General features: G+C 64.1%; 1 protein-coding gene across 5 annotated transcripts in view; it reads right to left on the bottom strand.

Moving 5' to 3' along the window:
* LOC138267434 (transducin-like enhancer protein 1) overlaps positions 1 to 16,599 on the bottom strand; it is a 153,877-nt gene that overhangs the window by 66,977 nt on the left and 70,301 nt on the right. For all 5 annotated transcript variants that reach the window (XM_069216364.1, XM_069216366.1, XM_069216367.1 and 2 more), the window contains exon 5: positions 10,466 to 10,510. In XM_069216364.1, the coding sequence (XP_069072465.1) occupies positions 10,466 to 10,510 (45 nt within the window). The remainder of the gene's footprint in view (positions 1 to 10,465; positions 10,511 to 16,599) is intronic.

The raw sequence follows: 16,599 nt of genomic DNA, 5'->3' as shown, positions 1-16,599 counted from the left end.
TCCTCGTGCTGTAATCCAAAAGCCTGTACTGTACAGGACATTCTGCGTGCTGTAATCCGAAGGCCTGTACTATACAGGACATTCCCCATGCTGTAATTCCTTGTGTTGTAATCCAAAAGCATGTGCTATACAGGACATTCTTCTAGCTGTAATCCAAAGGCCTGTACTGTACAGGACATTCTTTGGGTTGTAATCCGAAGGCATGTGTTATATAGGACATTCCTTGTGCTGTAAATCCTCGTGCTGTAATCCGAAGGCATGTGTTATACAGGACATTCCTCGTGCTGTAATCCAAAAGCCAGTGCTGTACAGGACATTCCTAGGGCTGTAATCTGAAGGCCTGTACTGTGCAGGATATTCCTTGAGCTGTAATCCAAAGGCCTGGACTGTACAGGACATTACTAGTGCTGTAATCTGAAGGCATGTGCTATACAGGACATTCCTCGGGCTTTAATCCGAAGGCATGTGCTATACAGGACATTCCTCGTGCTGTAATCGGAAGGCCTGTAGTACACAGGACAGGACATTCCTCGTGCTGTAATCGGAAGGCCTGTAGTACACAGGACATTCTTCGTGCTGTAATCCAAAGGCCTGTACTGTAGAGGACATTCCTCGTACTGTAATCCGAAGGCATGTGCTATACCGGACATTCCTCGTGCTGTGATCCGAAGGCATGTGCTATACAGGACATTCCTCGTGCTGTAATCCAAAAGCCTGTACTGTACAGGACATTCTGCGTGCTGTAATCCGAAGGCCTGTACTGTACAGGACATTCCCCATGCTGTAATTCCTCGTGTTGTAATCCAAAAGCATGTGCTATACAGGACATTCTTCTTGCTGTAATCCAAAGGCATGTGTTATATAGGACATTCCTTGTACTGTAAATCCTCGTGCTGTAATCCGAAGGCATGTGTTATACAGGACATTCCTCGTGCTGTAATCCAAAAGCCTGTGCTGTACAGGACATTCCTAGTGCTGTAATCCGAAGGCCTGTACTGTGCAGGATATTCCTTGAGCTGTAATCCGAAGGCCTGTACTGTGCAGGATATTCCTTGAGCTGTAATCCAAAGGCCTGGACTGTACAGGACATTCCTAGTGCTGTAATCAGAAGGCATGTGCTATACCGGACATTCCTCGGGCTGTAATCCGAAGGCATGTGCTATACAGGACATTCCTCGTGCTGTAATCGGAAGGCCTGTACAGGACATTCCTCATGCTGTAATCGGAAGGCCTGTACAGGACATTCCTCATGCTGTAATCGGAAGGCCTGTAGTACACAGGACAGGACATTCCTCGTGCTGTAATGCGAAGGCCTGTAGTACACAGGACAGGACATTCCTCGTGCTGTAATCCGAAGGCTCGTGCTCCAGCTCACTCTCGTGAGCTGTCTTCATCCCTCTGTTCTCTCTGTCATGGTTTCCAATGTTACCTTCCTCCTCACTTGTCCCTTTGCGCTTTAGCCCTCTTCAAGTCCCTGTAAATTCTTGGTGAATTTACAACAGATCCTTTGCAGTTTCCGCTCTCTGGCAGGTGAGACCTAAACACGCCACTGAAGCGCCTACGCACGTGTCGCAGGTTATCATAGGCGCAATAGAATGACCATTCTCTTCCAGTGCCGACAGCCAGCCTCACCCTCCTGCCACTTTATGCAGGTATCGGTACGGAGGTCGATCCTTTCCTTAGCAAACCCGTAAACTGTGAGTGGATCCCACCGCGGGCTCGTACAAGGAGTAATCAGTGCTGAAGGCCTTGAAAACCCAACTGTCTCCCATAATACTTGGGGCATGTACACAAAACCTTTCAGATTCACAGAACTAGCCTGTTATCGACCACAAAACAGCAGTTCTAATGTACGTATACCAAACTGCAATTCGGTGATTTGTTTCCAAATCGCAATATGGTTTAGCGATCGGTGCCTGGAGGGGCATGTTCAGGGCGCGTCTTTACCAAATAGCGAATCACATTGCTTCTGCCACTAAACTATGGTTTAAAAAAATTCATATTTTGTCGACACCTCATGGGACGTGGTGACTATTCGCAAATGGGAAGGGGATTCAGGCTCCCTCCCCTTTGTGAATGTTGAAAAAAGTATTTCCAAAGAGCAGGCAGTGACCACTACCGACACTTAAAAAATAAATCTTAAACGTTTCATTTTACTTTTTGAAACGCATCCTGTTTTACTTTAAGGAACATGGGCTGCATTTCAGATATTAAAAAGCAATCAGGAACATGGTGGTCTGCTGTCCCCAGAAGGCCACCATCCCTGTGATGTCAGCAATTCCTAATAAATCGCAAACTGTGATTAAGGGCCGAGAACCATGCAGTGGGAGCCACACGGGACCGTGAACCATGTCTGGGAGCCACCTGGGACCGTGAGCCGTGTACTGGGGGACACCCGCGGCTGTGAGCCGTGTACTGGGGGACACCCGCAGCTGTGAGCCGTGTACTGGGGGACACCCGCAGCTGTGAGCCGTGTACTGGGGGACACCCGCAGCTGTGAGCCGTGTACTGGGGGACACCCGCAGCTGTGAGCCGTGTACTGGGGGACACCCGCAGCTGTGAGCCGTGTACTGGGGGACACCCTGGACCGTGTACTGGGAAACACCTGGGGGTGTGCACCACGCACTGGGAAACACCCGGGGGTGTGCACCACCTACTGGGAAACACCCGGGGGTGTGCACCACCTACTGGGAAACACCCGGGGGTGTGCACCACCTACTGGGAAACACCCGGGGGTGTGCACCACCTACTGGGAAACACCCGGGGGTGTGCACCACCTACTGGGAAACACCCGGGGGTGTGCACCACCTACTGGGAAACACCCGGGGGTGTGCACCATCTACTGCGAAACACCCGGGGGTGTGCACCATCTACTGGGATACACCCGGGGGTGTGCACCACCTACTGGGATACACCCGGGGGTGTGCACCACCTACTGGGATACACCCGGGGGTGTGCACCACCTACTGGGATACACCCGGGGGTGTGCACCACCTACTGGGATACACACAGGGGTGTGCACCACCTACTGGGATACACCCAGGGGTGTGCACCACCTACTGGGATACACCCAGGGGTGTGCACCATCTACAGGGATACACCTGGGGCTGAGAACCATGCAGTGGGAGCCACCCGGGACCGTGAACCATGTCTGGGAGCCACCCGGGACCGTGAGCCATGTACTGGGGGACGCCCGGGACCATGCACCAGGAGTGTACCGGGAGACACCGGGGACCGTGAACCATGTCTGGGAGCCACCTGGGACCGTGAGCCGTGTACTGGGGGACGCCCGCGGCTGTGAGCCGTGTACTGGGGGACGCCCGCGGCTGTGAGCCGTGTACTGGGGGACGCCCGCGGCTGTGAGCCGTGTACTGGGGGACGCCCGCGGCTGTGAGCCGTGTACTGGGGGACGCCCGCGGCTGTGAGCCGTGTACTGGGGGACGCCCGCGGCTGTGAGCCGTGTACTGGGGGACGCCCGCGGCTGTGAGCCGTGTACTGGGGGACGCCCTGGACCGTGCACCGGGAGACACCAGGGACAGTGTACCAGGAGACACCAGCGGCTGTGAACCGTGTACTGGGAGACACCTGGGACTGTGCACCACGCACTGGGAAACACCAGGGACTGTGCACCACGCACTGGGAAACACCCGGGGGTGTGCACCATCTACTGGGAAACACCCGGGGGTGTGCACCATCTACTGGGAAACACCCGGGGGTGTGCACCACCTACTGGGAAACACCCGGGGGTGTGCACCACCTACTGGGAAACACCCGGGGGTGTGCACCACCTACTGGGAAACACCCGGGGGTGTGCACCACCTACTGGGAAACACCCGGGGGTGTGCACCATCTACTGGGAAACACCCGGGGGTGTGCACCATCTACTGGGAAACACCTGGGGGGTGTGCACCTTCTACTGGGAAACACCTGGGGGTGTGCACCTTCTACTGGGAAACACCTGGGGGTGTGCACCACCTACTGGGATACACCCAGGGGTGTGCACCATCTACTGGGATACCACCCCGTACTGAGAGACACCCAGGGCCGTGAACCACATACTGGACACACCCGGGCGGTGACCAATGCACCATGCACTGAGAGACACAGGGGGCCAACACACCAGGTACTGGGAGACACCCGAGGGGTGAAAGGTAAGCTGATGTAATGTCGAGAGCTGTCAGACTCCAGGCCAACAAAGCCCCCTTGAACTGAACTGCATCCAAGTATCAATCTCCCACGGTACCCCCACCAGGCTCTCCAGGCTTCTCTGCGGGAGCTATGCAGGGTACTCTCTGCTGCACATAGCTCCCACACAGCAGTGCTGGCCTCACCACGCCCCGGGGGTGAGACTCCGCTTTCACCCAGCAGGTAATTCACTCCCCTAGACCCGGAAGTGCACGCAGTGTTCAAAGCACACTCCTCTCTCCCAACTTCCTTTCCTCTAAACACCCACGTGGCTCCACCACTCGTCTTCCTCTCAAACGCCTTTTGACCTCACGTGAGCACCTACCCCCCCCCCCCCCCCCCCAAACACACCCCTGGACTCACCTGAGCCTTTCTACAAGTGTACCCCCTGGTCACCAGCACTCCGCCACGACCTCCACCCCTCTTCCCGATTGTAAAACCTATGTGTGTGTGTGTGTGTGTGGGGGGGGGGGTCATGGCGGCGATGAAGGGAGGGTGTGGGGGGGGTCAAGGGAGCTAGGAAGGGAAGGTATGGAGGTCAAGGGGGCGAGGGAGGGTGTGGGGAAAATCAAGGAACGGAGGTTTTGGGGGGGTCAAGGGGGTAAGGAAGACAGGGTGTGGGGGTCAAGGGGAGAGGAAGGGAGGGTGTGGGGGGTCAAGGGGGCGAGGAAGGGAGGGTGTGAGGGGTCAAGGGGACAGGAAGGGAGGGTGTCAAGGCCCTGGGGGTGGGTCACGGGCGAGGAAGGGAGGGTGTGGGGGTCAAGGGGGCGAGGAAGGGAGGGTGTGGGGGTCAAGAAACAGAGGGTGTGAGTATCAAGGGGAGAGGAAGGGAGGGTGTGGGGGTCAAGGGGGCGAGGAAGGGAGAGTTTGGGGGTCAGGGGAGAGGAAGGGAGGGTATGGGTGTCAGGGGAGAGGAAGGGAGGGTATGGGGGTCAAGGGAGCTAGGAAGGGAGGGTGTGGGGGGGTCAAAGAACGGAGGGTGTGGGTGTCAAGGGGAGAGGAAGGGAGGGTGTGGGGTCAAGGAACGGAGGGTGTGGGTGTCAAGGGGAGAGCAAGGGAGGATATGGGGGTCAAGGGAGCTAGGAAGGGAGGGTGTGGGGGGGTCAAAGAACGGAGGGTGTGGGGGTCAAGGGGAGAGGAAGGGAGGGTGTGGGGGTCAAGGGGAGAGGAAGGGAGGGTGTGGGGGACAATGAACAGAGGGTGTGGGGGTCAAGGGGAGAGGAAGGGAGAGTGTGGGGGTCAAGGAACAGAGGGTGTGGGTGTCAAGGGGAGAGGAAGGGAGGGTGTGGGGGTCAAGGAAGGGAGGGTGTGGGGGGTCAAGGGGGCGAGGAAGGGAGGGTGTGAGGGGTCAAGGGGAAAGGAAGGGAGGGTGTCAAGGCCCTGGGGGTGGGTCACGGGCGAGGAAGTGAGGGTGTGGGGGTCAAGGGGGCGAGGAAGGGAGGGTGTGGGGGTCAAGAAACGGAGGGTGTGAGTGTCAAGGGGAGAGGAAGGGAGGGTGTGGGGGTCAAGGGGGCGAGGAAGGGAGGGTTTGGGGGTCAGGGGAGAGGAAGGGAGGGTATGGGTGTCAGGGGAGAGGAAGGGAGGGTATGGGGGTCAAGGGAGCTAGGAAGGGAGGGTGTGGGGGGTCAAGGGAGCTAGGAAGGGAGGGTGTGGGGGGTCAAGGGAGCTAGGAAGGGAGGGTGTGGGGGGTCAAGGAACGGAGGGTGTGGGTGTCAAGGGGAGAGGAAGGGAGGGTGTGGGGGTCAAGGAACGGAGGGTGTGGGTGTCAAGGGGAGAGCAAGGGAGGATATGGGGGTCAAGGGAGCTAGGAAGGGAGGGTGTGGGGGACAATGAACAGAGGGTGTGGGGGTCAAGGGGAGAGGAAGGGAGAGTGTGGGGGTCAAGGAACAGAGGGTGTGGGTGTCAAGGGGAGAGGAAGGGAGGGTGTGGGGGTCAAGGAAGGGAGGGTGTGGGGTGTCAAGGGGGAGAGGGAGGGTGTGGGGGGTCAAGGGGGAGAGGAAGGGAGGGTGTGGGGGGTCAAGGGGGAGAGGAAGGGAGGGTGTGGGGTGGCAAGGGGAGAGGAAGGGAGGGTGTGGGGGGTCAAGGGGGAGAGGAAGGGAGGGTGTGGGGGGTCAAGGGGGAGAGGAAGGGAGGGTGTGGGGGGTCAAGGGGAGAGGAAGGGAGGGTGTGGGGGGTTAAGGGGGAGAGGGAGGGTGTGGGGGGCGAGGAAGGGAGGGTGTGGGGGGGTCAAGGGGGAGAGGAAGGGAGGGTTGGGGGGTCAAGGGGGCGAGGAAGGGAGGGTGTGGGGGGGTCAAGGGGGCGAGGAAGGGAGGGTGTGGGGGGTCAAGGGGGCGAGGAAGGAAGGGTGTGGGGGGTCAAGGGGGCGAGGAAGGGAGGGTGTGGGGGGTCAAGGGGGCGAGGAAGGGAGGGTGTGGGGGTCAAGGAACGAAGGGTGTGGGGGTCAAGGAACGGAGGGTGTGGAGGCTCTGTGGGTGGGTCACGGGCGAGGAATGTAGGGTCTGGAGAGCCACTGACACAGTAAAACCACCCACATTAAAGGCAGGAGCACCTGGTCCCGTGACAAACACAACCGGTCGCATTCATGAGAGCTTGTTGATGACTGGTGGAGCAGGGGGCGGGAACAGGCAGGTGCCCGCCAATACCAGGGCAAAATTAATTACCATTGATAAACCTGTCACACCCCGGACTGGAAGATTATAGACTTGAGAGGGCGGTGGGTGGCAGGGAGGGAGGGAATGCTGGGGGGCAGGGAAGGGCGGTGGGTGGCAGGGAGGGAATGCTGGGGGGGGGCAGGGAGGAGATGATGGGGGCAGGGAGGAGATGCTGGGGGGAGGGTGGACTGCCCAGTTTGGGTCTGGTGAGCGCTGAGACACAGGATTCAAGCAGCACCTCACTGGCTAGGCCCAAAAGGCCGACACCCATCAGGGGGCTGGACTGTCCCTACTGGAGCGCTCCGAGGAGGATCGGGGTATGATTGGTCTCCGTCCAGAGTGGCACAGTGAGGATAAAACCCTGCATCCCAGTTTCACAAGTGTGTGCTCCGGGCCCTCTTCCAGTGGCATTTTGATGGACTTTCCACAGTTTTATTTAGCAGGAACCAGACCCAGCGGGTGTCAGAGCACTTCACATAGGAAGTTACAATACACATGCAAATTTGTTTTGCTACAAATATTTAATTAATAATTGCGTCTTTTTACCACTGTCTGTGCGGTGAACTTGGGTGAAAGGAAAGAGGCAAGAAACTTGGACCCATAAGTTGCAGGGTCGCTTTAGCGCTGGTGATGTCCGCTGCAATTATCCTTTTTTGGCTCCCCCCCCCCCCCCCCCCATGATCACCTCCTCGGGTTCCGACACTACCACCCTGCAAGAGTGCCCCTCATCTCTCCATAGTCCCTCTCACATACATTTATTAATCCACTCAGCTATCCACATAAAATACAGACCTGTTCTTTGCAGCAGGCACAGTAACCCTCAGCGCTACTCTATGGTGAGTCAACAGGCCACTAGACAGAAGTCCACCTCTCTCTAGCAGGAACAAGAGTTATCTTGACATTTTTATTGTTGCCTGGAAGCTGCACGCAGGTATCCTGCGGTGATCGGGTACCGTGGATGGCAAACTCCTGGTCCTTCATTCATTCATGGTCCTTGCCGCTGTGGTGATGCTCAGGGTTATCCTGTGCGGGATGGGTGGGGGGTATTTTATTAAAGGGCGACGACAACCCTAGTGTGCAGGTTTGTGGGGGTCGGACCCGCTGTTTCTCTGCTCTACAAGTCGCGCGTGCCAGGAGCTAGAGCCGGTCACCCTCGGTCCATTCATGTAGCTCCTGTGATCCCACAATCTGAATAAAGGCATACCTTGGGCATAACGCAAAATACCCCAAATTAGGCAAGATGATGCCACCATAGCGAACATGTTCTCCATGACTAGGCGGTAGCACCCTAAAGCCTGGTCCTGCCCCCCTCCTTTCCAAACCCCTGGTACATGATTTATTGGGTCGAACCGTCCCTGTCCCACCAGCTTGCACATACCTTCGCCCCATACACCCCTGCCCCCCCAGCAGCCTGCACACCCAGTCTCCTCTTCCCACATCTCACGCCCCCCACATCTCAGACATGTCTCACCGCCTCCAAGGCGCGGCTCCGGGTCTGGGCTTTAATGAAACCCAAGCAGAGCTTAGAAGGTATTTCAGCTTTCTAATGTCCCGGCTTTTTAACTCTGACGACTGCCCCCCCCCCCCACCCGGGGCTCTGCGGAGACTGATGTGGTTATCAGCGGTGAGTTGGCGCAGGAGAGGGGCTGCGAGCACTGCAGGGCCGCTCTTACATAATTAAAGGCTTTTTAAAAATTAATCCAGCCATTTCCTTCTGAAATGGAACAGTGCACACGTGAGCCACCAGGGACAGCACAGACACCTGAAGGCAGCACAGGCAGACACCTGAACACCCAGACACCTGAAGACACAGCACGGGCAGACATCTGAACACCCAGACACCTGAAGACACAGCACAGGCAGACACCTGAAGACCCAGCAGAGGCAGACACCTCAACACTCAGCAGAGGCAGACACCTGAAGACAGCACAAGCAGACACCTGAACACTCAGACACCTGAAGACACAGCAGAGGCAGACACCTGAAGACACAGCAGAAGCAGACACCTGCACACCCAGACACAGCACAGGCAGACACCTGAAGACACAGCACAGGCAGACACTTGAAGACACAGCACAGGCAGACACTTGAAGACACAGCACAGGCAGACACTTGAAGACACAGCACAGGCAGACACAGCACAGTCAGACACCTAAAGACACCCAGACATCTGAAGACACAGCACAGTCAGACACCTAAAGACACCCAGACATCTGAAGACACAGCACAGGCAGACACCTGAACACTCAGACACCTGAAGACCCAGCAGAGGCAGACACCTCAACACTCAGCAGAGGCAGACACCTGAAGACACAGCAGAGGCAGACACCTGAAGACACAGCAGAAGCAGACACCTGCACACCCAGACACAGCACAGGCAGACACCTGAAGACACAGCACAGGCAGACACCTGAAGACACAGCACAGACACACAGCACAGTCAGACACCTAAAGACACCCAGACATCTGAAGACACAGCACAGGCAGACACCTGAACACTCAGACACATGAAGACACAGCAGAGGCAGACATCTGAAGACACAGCAGAGGTAGACATCTGAAGACACAGCACAGGCAGACACCTGAAGACACAGCACAGGCAGACACCTGAAGACATAGCACAGGCAGACACATGAAGACATAGCACAGGCAGACACCTGAAGACACAGCAGAGGCAGACACAGAAGAGGCAGACACCTGAAGACACAGCACAAACAAACGGCAGAGGCAGACACCTGAAGACTCAGCAGACACCTGAAGACACAGCAGAGGCAGACACCTGAAGGCAGCAGAGGCAGACACCTGAAGACGTGTGGCATCGCTACCTGGGGTGAGAGACAGTACCCCTTGCCCCTGTGCCTGAAAGCGGCTTGGGTACAACGCTCCGACCCCCAGCTCTGCTGACACCTGCAGCCAGTGCCCAAGCAGCAGAGGTGCCCCGACAGCGCCTCGAAGGCTAGGAGGCCATAGAGCAACCTTAAGGAGATGGCTGAACACTGACTGACATTGGGATTTCTATAGCGCCAATCAGGGCCACTGAGAGCTTGGGAAGCTTGAGTAACAACACAAAAGAAGGAAACAAAGGGGGCCTCTTGGAAAAAGGGGTCCATGGCGAAAGAAAAGTGTCGGCTTTGTCCATTAAATTGTAAATGATCTTATACGAGGCGGGTGACGATATTGTACCCACTGCCCCTCCCGCGGTTGTCTTTCTTCCCTTCTTTTTCTCCATCCTTCTTCCCTTCCTCTCTTCAGTTTATCCCTTCTAGAACTCCCCCCCCCCCCGTCCCTTTTTCTGCCCCCCCTTAAACTATACAGGAGTATTGTTTGCTCTCGGTGCTCGAGTCCGCGCTTGTGCCTCTCTTTGGGTACAGGCTGGACCTGCAGCTCACGTATTTGCTATTATTTCTCAATACTTATTTTTACCAATAAAAGAATTGATACACAAAATAAATAAACAAAGGAGCCCGATGCATGAGGCCGCAGCAGCCGCATGTAATGGGGGCTGGTGAGAGGGAGACGCATCTGCAGGGCCCACAACTGCCCCAACAACAAAATGGCCAAGCAACACAAAGAGACCCGACAGCCCGCAGACACACCCCAACATAGCAAGAAATGAAAAGGAGACCTACCTGTTTGTGCATCTCAATATTCAACCCATAGGACATTTCATAATACTGTGGAATAAAAAGGAGATTGTATCAACGAGGGGTGCTGCGGGGGGGCAGGGAGCTGTGGTGGCAGGTTGGGGCTCTGGAGGCAGGGCGGGCAGGTGAGGGACTGTGGAGGCAGGGTGGGCGCGTGAGGGACTGTGGAGGCAGGGCGGGTAGGTGGGGGGCTGTGGAGGCAGGGCGGGCAGGTGAGGGACTGTGGAGGCAGGGTGGGCGCGTGAGGGACTGTGGAGGCAGGGCGGGTAGGTGGGGGGCTGTGGAGGCAGGGCGGGCAGGTGAGGGACTGTGGAGGCAGGGTGGGCGCGTGAGGGACTGTGGAGGCAGGGCGGGCGCGTGAGGTGGATGGGGGGCTGTGGAGGCACGGCGGGTGGGTGGGTGGGGTGGATGGGGGGCTGTGGAGGCACGGCGGGTGGGGGGCGGGCTGTGGAGGCACGGCGGGTGGGGGGCTGTGGAGGCAGGGCGGGTGGGGGGCTGTGGAGGACGGGCGGGCGGGGGGCTGTGGAGGCCGGGCTGTGGAGGCAGGGCAGGTGGGTGGGGGGCTGTAGAGGCAGGGCGGGTGGGTGGGGGGCTGTAGAGGCAGGGCGGGTGGAGGCAGGGCGGGTGGGTGGGGGGCTGTAGAGGCGGGTGGAGGCAGGGTGGGTGGGGGGCTGTAGAGGCCGGGTGGGTGGGGGGCTGTAGAGGCAGGGTGGGAGGGTGGGGGGCTGTAGAGGCAGGGTGGGTGGGTGGGGGGCTGTAGAGGCAGGGTGGGTGGGTGGGGGGCTGTAGAGGCAGGGCGGGTGGGTGGGGTGGGTGAGGGGCTGTAGAGGCAAGGCGGGCGGGTGGGAGGCTGTGGAGGCAGGGCGGGTGGGAGGCTGTGGAGGCAGGGCGGGGGGGTGGGTGGGAGGCTGTGGAGGCAGGGCGGGGGGGTGGGTGGGTGGGAGGGAGGCTGTGGAGGGTGGGTGGGGGGCTGTGGAGGCCGGGTGGGTGGGTGGGGGGCTGTGGAGGCAGGGCGGGTGGGTGGGTGGGGGGCTGTGGAGGCAGGGCGGGTGGGTGGGTGGGGGGCTGTGGAGGCAGGGCGGGTGGGTGGGGGGCTGTGGAGGCAGGGTGGGTGGGGGGCTGTGGAGGCAGGGCGGGTGGGTGGGGGGCTGTGGAGGCAGGGCGGGTTGTGGAGGCAGGGCGGGTGGGTGGGTGGCGGGTTGTGGAGGCAGGGCCGGTGGGTGGGGGGTTGTGGAGGCAGGGCCGGTGGGTGGGGGGTTGTGGAGGCAGGGCCGGTGGGTCGGTGGGGGGTTGTGGAGGGCGGGTGGGTGGGTGGGGGGCTGTGGAGGCAGGGCGGTGGGTGGGTGGGGGGCTGTGGAGGCCGGGTGGGTGGGTGGGGGGCTGTGGAGGCAGGGCGGGTGGGTGGGGGGCTGTGGAGGCAGGGCGGGTGGGTGGGTGGGGGGCTGTGGAGGCCGGGTGGGTGGGTGGGGGGCTGTGGAGGCAGGGCGGGTGGGTGGGTGGGGGGCTGTGGAGGCAGGGCGGGTGGGGGGCTGTGGAGGCAGGGCGGGTGGGTGGGTGGGGGGCTGTGGAGGCAGGGCGGGTGGGTGGGTGGGGGGCTGTGGAGGCAGGGCGGGTGGGTGGGTGGGGGGCTGTGTGGAGGCAGGGCGGGTGGGGGGGCTGTGGAGGCAGGGCGGGGGGGTGGGTGGGGGGCTGTGGAGGCAGGGCGGGGGGGTGGGTGGGGGGCTGTGGAGGGTGGGTGGGTGGCGGGTTGTGGAGGCAGGGCGGGTGGGTGGGTGGCGGGTTGTGGAGGCAGGGCGGGTGGGTGGGTGGCGGGTTGTGGAGGCAGGGCGGGTGGGTGGGTGGGGGGTTGTGGAGGCAGGGCGGGTGGGTGGGTGGGGGGTTGTGGAGGCAGGGCGGGTGGGTGGGTGGGGGGTTGTGGAGGCCGGGTGGGTGGGTGGGGGGCTGTGGGCGGGTGGGCGGGTGGGGGGCTGTGGAGGCAGGGCGGGTGGGCGGGTGGGGGGCTGTGGAGGCAGGGCGGGTGGGCGGGTGGGGGGCTGTGGAGGCAGGGCGGGTGGGCGGGTGGGGGGGCTGTGGAGGCAGGGTGGGTGGGCGGGTGGGGGGGCTGTGGAGGCAGGGCGGGTGGGTGGGGGGCTGTGGAGGCAGGGCGGGTGGGTGGGTGGGGGGCTGTGGAGGCAGGGCGGGTGGGTGGGTGGGGGGCTGTGGAGGCAGGGCGGGTGGGTGGGTGGGGGGCTGTGGAGGCAGGGCGGGTGGGTGGGTGGGGGGCTGTGGAGGCAGGGCGGGTGGGTGGGTGGGGGGCTGTGGAGGCAGGGCGGGTGGGTGGGTGGGGGGCTGTGGAGGCAGGGCGGGTGGGTGGGGGGCTGTGGAGGCAGAGCGGGTGGGTGGGGGGCTGTGGAGGCAGAGCGGGTGGGTGGGTGGGGGGGCTGTGGAGGCAGGGCGGGTGGGTGGGTGGGGGGCTGTGGAGGCAGGGCGGGTGGGTGGGTGGGGGGCTGTGGAGGCAGGGCGGGTGGGTGGGTGGGGGGCTGTGGAGGCAGGGCGGGTGGGTGGGTGGGGGGCTGTGGAGGCAGGGCGGGTGGGTGGGTGGGGGGCTGTGGAGGCAGGGCGGGTGGGTGGGTGGGGGGCTGTGGAGGCAGGGCGGGTGGGTGGGTGGGGGGCTGTGGAGGCCGGGCGGGTGGGTGGGGGGCTGTGGAGGCCGGGTGGGTGGGTGGGGGGCTGTGGAGGCCGGGTGGGTGGGTGGGGGGTTGTGGAGGCAGGGCGGGTGGGTGGGTGGGGGGTTGTGGAGGCAGGGCGGGTGGGTGGGTGGGGGGTTGTGGAGGCAGGGCGGGTGGGTGGGTGGGGGGTTGTGGAGGCAGGGCGGGTGGGTGGGTGGGGGGTTGTGGAGGCAGGGCGGGTGGGTGGGTGGGGGGTTGTGGAGGCAGGGCGGGTGGGTGGGTGGGGGGTTGTGGAGGCAGGGCGGGTGGGTGGGTGGGGGGGGGTTGTGGAGGCAGGGCGGGTGGGTGGGTGGGGGGGGGGTTGTGGAGGCAGGGCGGGTGGGTGGGTGGGGGGTTGTGGAGGCAGGGCGGGTGGGTGGGTGGGGGGTTGTGGAGGCAGGGCGGGTGGGTGGGTGGGGGTTGTGGAGGCAGGGCGGGTGGGTGGGTGGGGGTTGTGGAGGCAGGGCGGGTGGGTGGGTGGGGGTTGTGGAGGCAGGGCGGGTGGGTGGGTGGGGGTTGTGGAGGCAGGGCGGGTGGGTGGGGGTTGTGGAGGCAGGGCAGGTGGGTGGGTGGGGGTTGTGGAGGCAGGGCGGGTGGGTGGGTGGGTGGGGGGTTGTGGAGGCAGGGCGGGTGGGTGGGTGGGGGGTTGTGGAGGCAGGGCGGGTGGGTGGGTGGGGGGTTGTGGAGGCAGGGCGGGTGGGTGGGTGGGGGGTTGTGGAGGCAGGGCGGGTGGGTGGGTGGGGGTTGTGGAGGCAGGGCGGGTGGGTGGGTGGGGGTTGTGGAGGCAGGGCGGGTGGGTGGGTGGGGGTTGTGGAGGCAGGGCGGGTGGGTGGGTGGGGGTTGTGGAGGCAGGGCAGGTGGGTGGGTGGGGGTTGTGGAGGCAGGGCGGGTGGGTGGGTGGGGGGTTGTGGAGGCAGGGCGGGTGGGTGGGTGGGGGGTTGTGGAGGCAGGGCGGGTGGGTGGGTGGGGGGTTGTGGAGGCAGGGCGGGTGGGTGGGTGGGGGCTGTGGAGGCCGGGTGGGTGGGTGGGGGGTTGTGGAGGCCGGGTGGGTGGGTGGGGGGTTGTGGAGGCCGGGTGGGTGGGGGGTTGTGGAGGCAGGGCGGGTGGGTGGGTGGGGGGTTGTGGAGGCAGGGCGGGTGGGTGGGTGGGGGGTTGTGGAGGCAGGGCGGGTGGGTGGGGGGTTGTGGAGGCAGGGCGGGTGGGTGGGTGGGGGGTTGTGGAGGCCGGGTGGGTGGGGGGTTGTGGAGGCAGGGTGGGTGGGTGGGGGGTTGTGGAGGCAGGGTGGGTGGGGGGTTGTGGAGGCAGGGTGGGTGGGTGGGGGGTTGTGGAGGCAGGGTGGGTGGGTGGGTGGGGGGTTGTGGAGGCAGGGTGGGTGGGTGGGTGGGGGGTTGTGGAGGCAGGGTGGGTGGGTGGGTGGGGGGTTGTGGAGGCAGGGTGGGTGGGTGGGTGGGGGGTTGTGGAGGCCGGGTGGGTGGGTGGGTGGGGGGTTGTGGAGGCAGGGTGGGTGGGTGGGTGGGGGGTTGTGGAGGCAGGGTGGGTGGGTGGGTGGGGGGTTGTGGAGGCAGGGTGGGTGGGTGGGTGGGGGGTTGTGGAGGGTGGGTGGGTGGGTGGGGGGTTGTGGAGGCTGGGTGGGTGGGTGGGTGGGGGGTTGTGGAGGCCGGGTGGGTGGGGGGTTGTGGAGGCAGGGTGGGTGGGTGGGGGGTTGTGGAGGCAGGGTGGGTGGGTGGGGGGGTTGTGGAGGCGGGGTGGGTGGGGGGGTTGTGGAGGCGGGGCGGGTGGGTGGGGGGGGGTTGTGGAGGCAGGGCGGGTGGGTGGGTGGGTGGGGGCTGTGGAGGCCGGGTGGGTGGGTGGGGGCTGTGGAGGCAGGGCGGGTGGGTGGGTGGGGGCTGTGGAGGCAGGGCGGGTGGGTGGGTGGGGGCTGTGGAGGCAGGGCGGGTGGGTGGGTGGGGGCTGTGGAGGCAGGGCGGGTTGGTGGGTGGGGGCTGTGGAGGCAGGGTGGGTGGGGGCTGTGGAGGCAGGGCGGGTGGGTGGGGGCTGTGGAGGCAGGGCGGGTGGGTGGGGGCTGTGGAGGTAGGGCGGGCGGGTGGGGGCTGTGGAGGTAGGGCGGGCGGGTGGGTGGGGGCTGTGGAGGTAGGGCGGGCGGGTGGGTGGGGGCTGTGGAGGTAGGGCGGGCGGGTGGGTGGGGGCTGTGGAGGTAGGGCGGGCGGGTGGGTGGGGGCTGTGGAGGTAGGGCGGGCGGGTGGGTGGGGGCTGTGGAGGTAGGGCGGGCGGGTGGGGGCTGTGGAGGCAGGGCGGGCGGGTGGGGGCTGTGGAGGCAGGGCGGGCGGGTGGGGGCTGTGGAGGCAGGGCGGGCGGGTGGGTGGGGGCTGTGGAGGTAGGGCGGGCGGGTGGGTGGGGGCTGTGGAGGCAGGGTGGGCGGGTGGGGGCTGTGGAGGCCGGGCGGGCGGGCGGGTGGGGGCTGTGGAGGCCGGGCGGGCGGGCGGGTGGGGGCTGTGGAGGCCGGGCGGGCGGGCGGGTGGGGGCTGTGGAGGCCGGGCGGGCGGGCGGGTGGGGGCTGTGGAGGCCGGGCGGGCGGGCGGGTGGGGGCTGTGGAGGCCGGGCGGGCGGGCGGGTGGGGGCTGTGGAGGCCGGGTGGGTGGGGGCTGTGGAGGCCGGGCGGGCGGGTGGGTGGGGGCTGTGGAGGCCGGGCGGGCGGGTGGGTGGGGGCTGTGGAGGCCGGGCGGGTGGGTGGGGGCTGTGGAGGCCGGGCGGGCGGGTGGGTGGGGGCTGTGGAGGCCGGGCGGGTGGGTGGGGGCTGTGGAGGGCGGGCGGGTGGGTGGGGGCTGTGGAGGGCGGGTGGGTGGGTGGGGGCTGTGGAGGGCGGGTGGGTGGGTGGGGGCTGTGGAGGGCGGGCGGGTGGGTGGGGGCTGTGGTGGGTGGGTGGGAGCTGTGGAGGCCGGGCGGGTGGGGGCTGTGGAGGCCGGGTGGGTGGGCGTGTGGGGGCTGTGGAGGCCGGGCGGGTGGGGGCTGTGGAGGCGGGGTGGGTGGGGGCTGTGGAGGCAGGGTGGGGTGGGCGGGTGGGGGCTGTGGAGGCGGGGTGGGGTGGGTGGGTGGGGGCTGTGGAGGCAGGGTGGGGTGGGTGGGTGGGGGCTGTGGAGGCAGGGTGGGGTGGGTGGGTGGGGGCTGTGGAGGCAGGGTGGGGTGGGTGGGTGGGGGCTGTGGAGGCAGGGTGGGGTGGGTGGGTGGGGGCTGTGGAGGCAGGGTGGGGTGGGTGGGGGCTGTGGAGGCAGGGCGGGGTGGGTGCTGGGCGGGGTGGATGGGGACTTGGGAGGCAGGGCAGGGTGGATGGGGGCTGTGGGGGCTGTGGAGGCCGGGCGGGCGGGTGGGGGCTGTGGAGGCAGGGCGGGCGGGGGCTGTGGAGGCAGGGCGGGCGGGGCGGGTGGGGGCTGTGGA

This window comes from Pleurodeles waltl, chromosome 12, assembly GCF_031143425.1.
Source record: "Pleurodeles waltl isolate 20211129_DDA chromosome 12, aPleWal1.hap1.20221129, whole genome shotgun sequence".
Taxonomy (NCBI): domain Eukaryota; kingdom Metazoa; phylum Chordata; class Amphibia; order Caudata; family Salamandridae; genus Pleurodeles; species Pleurodeles waltl.
Note: the sequence above shows the minus strand (reverse complement) of the source record. Positions and strands in the feature narration are given on the sequence as shown.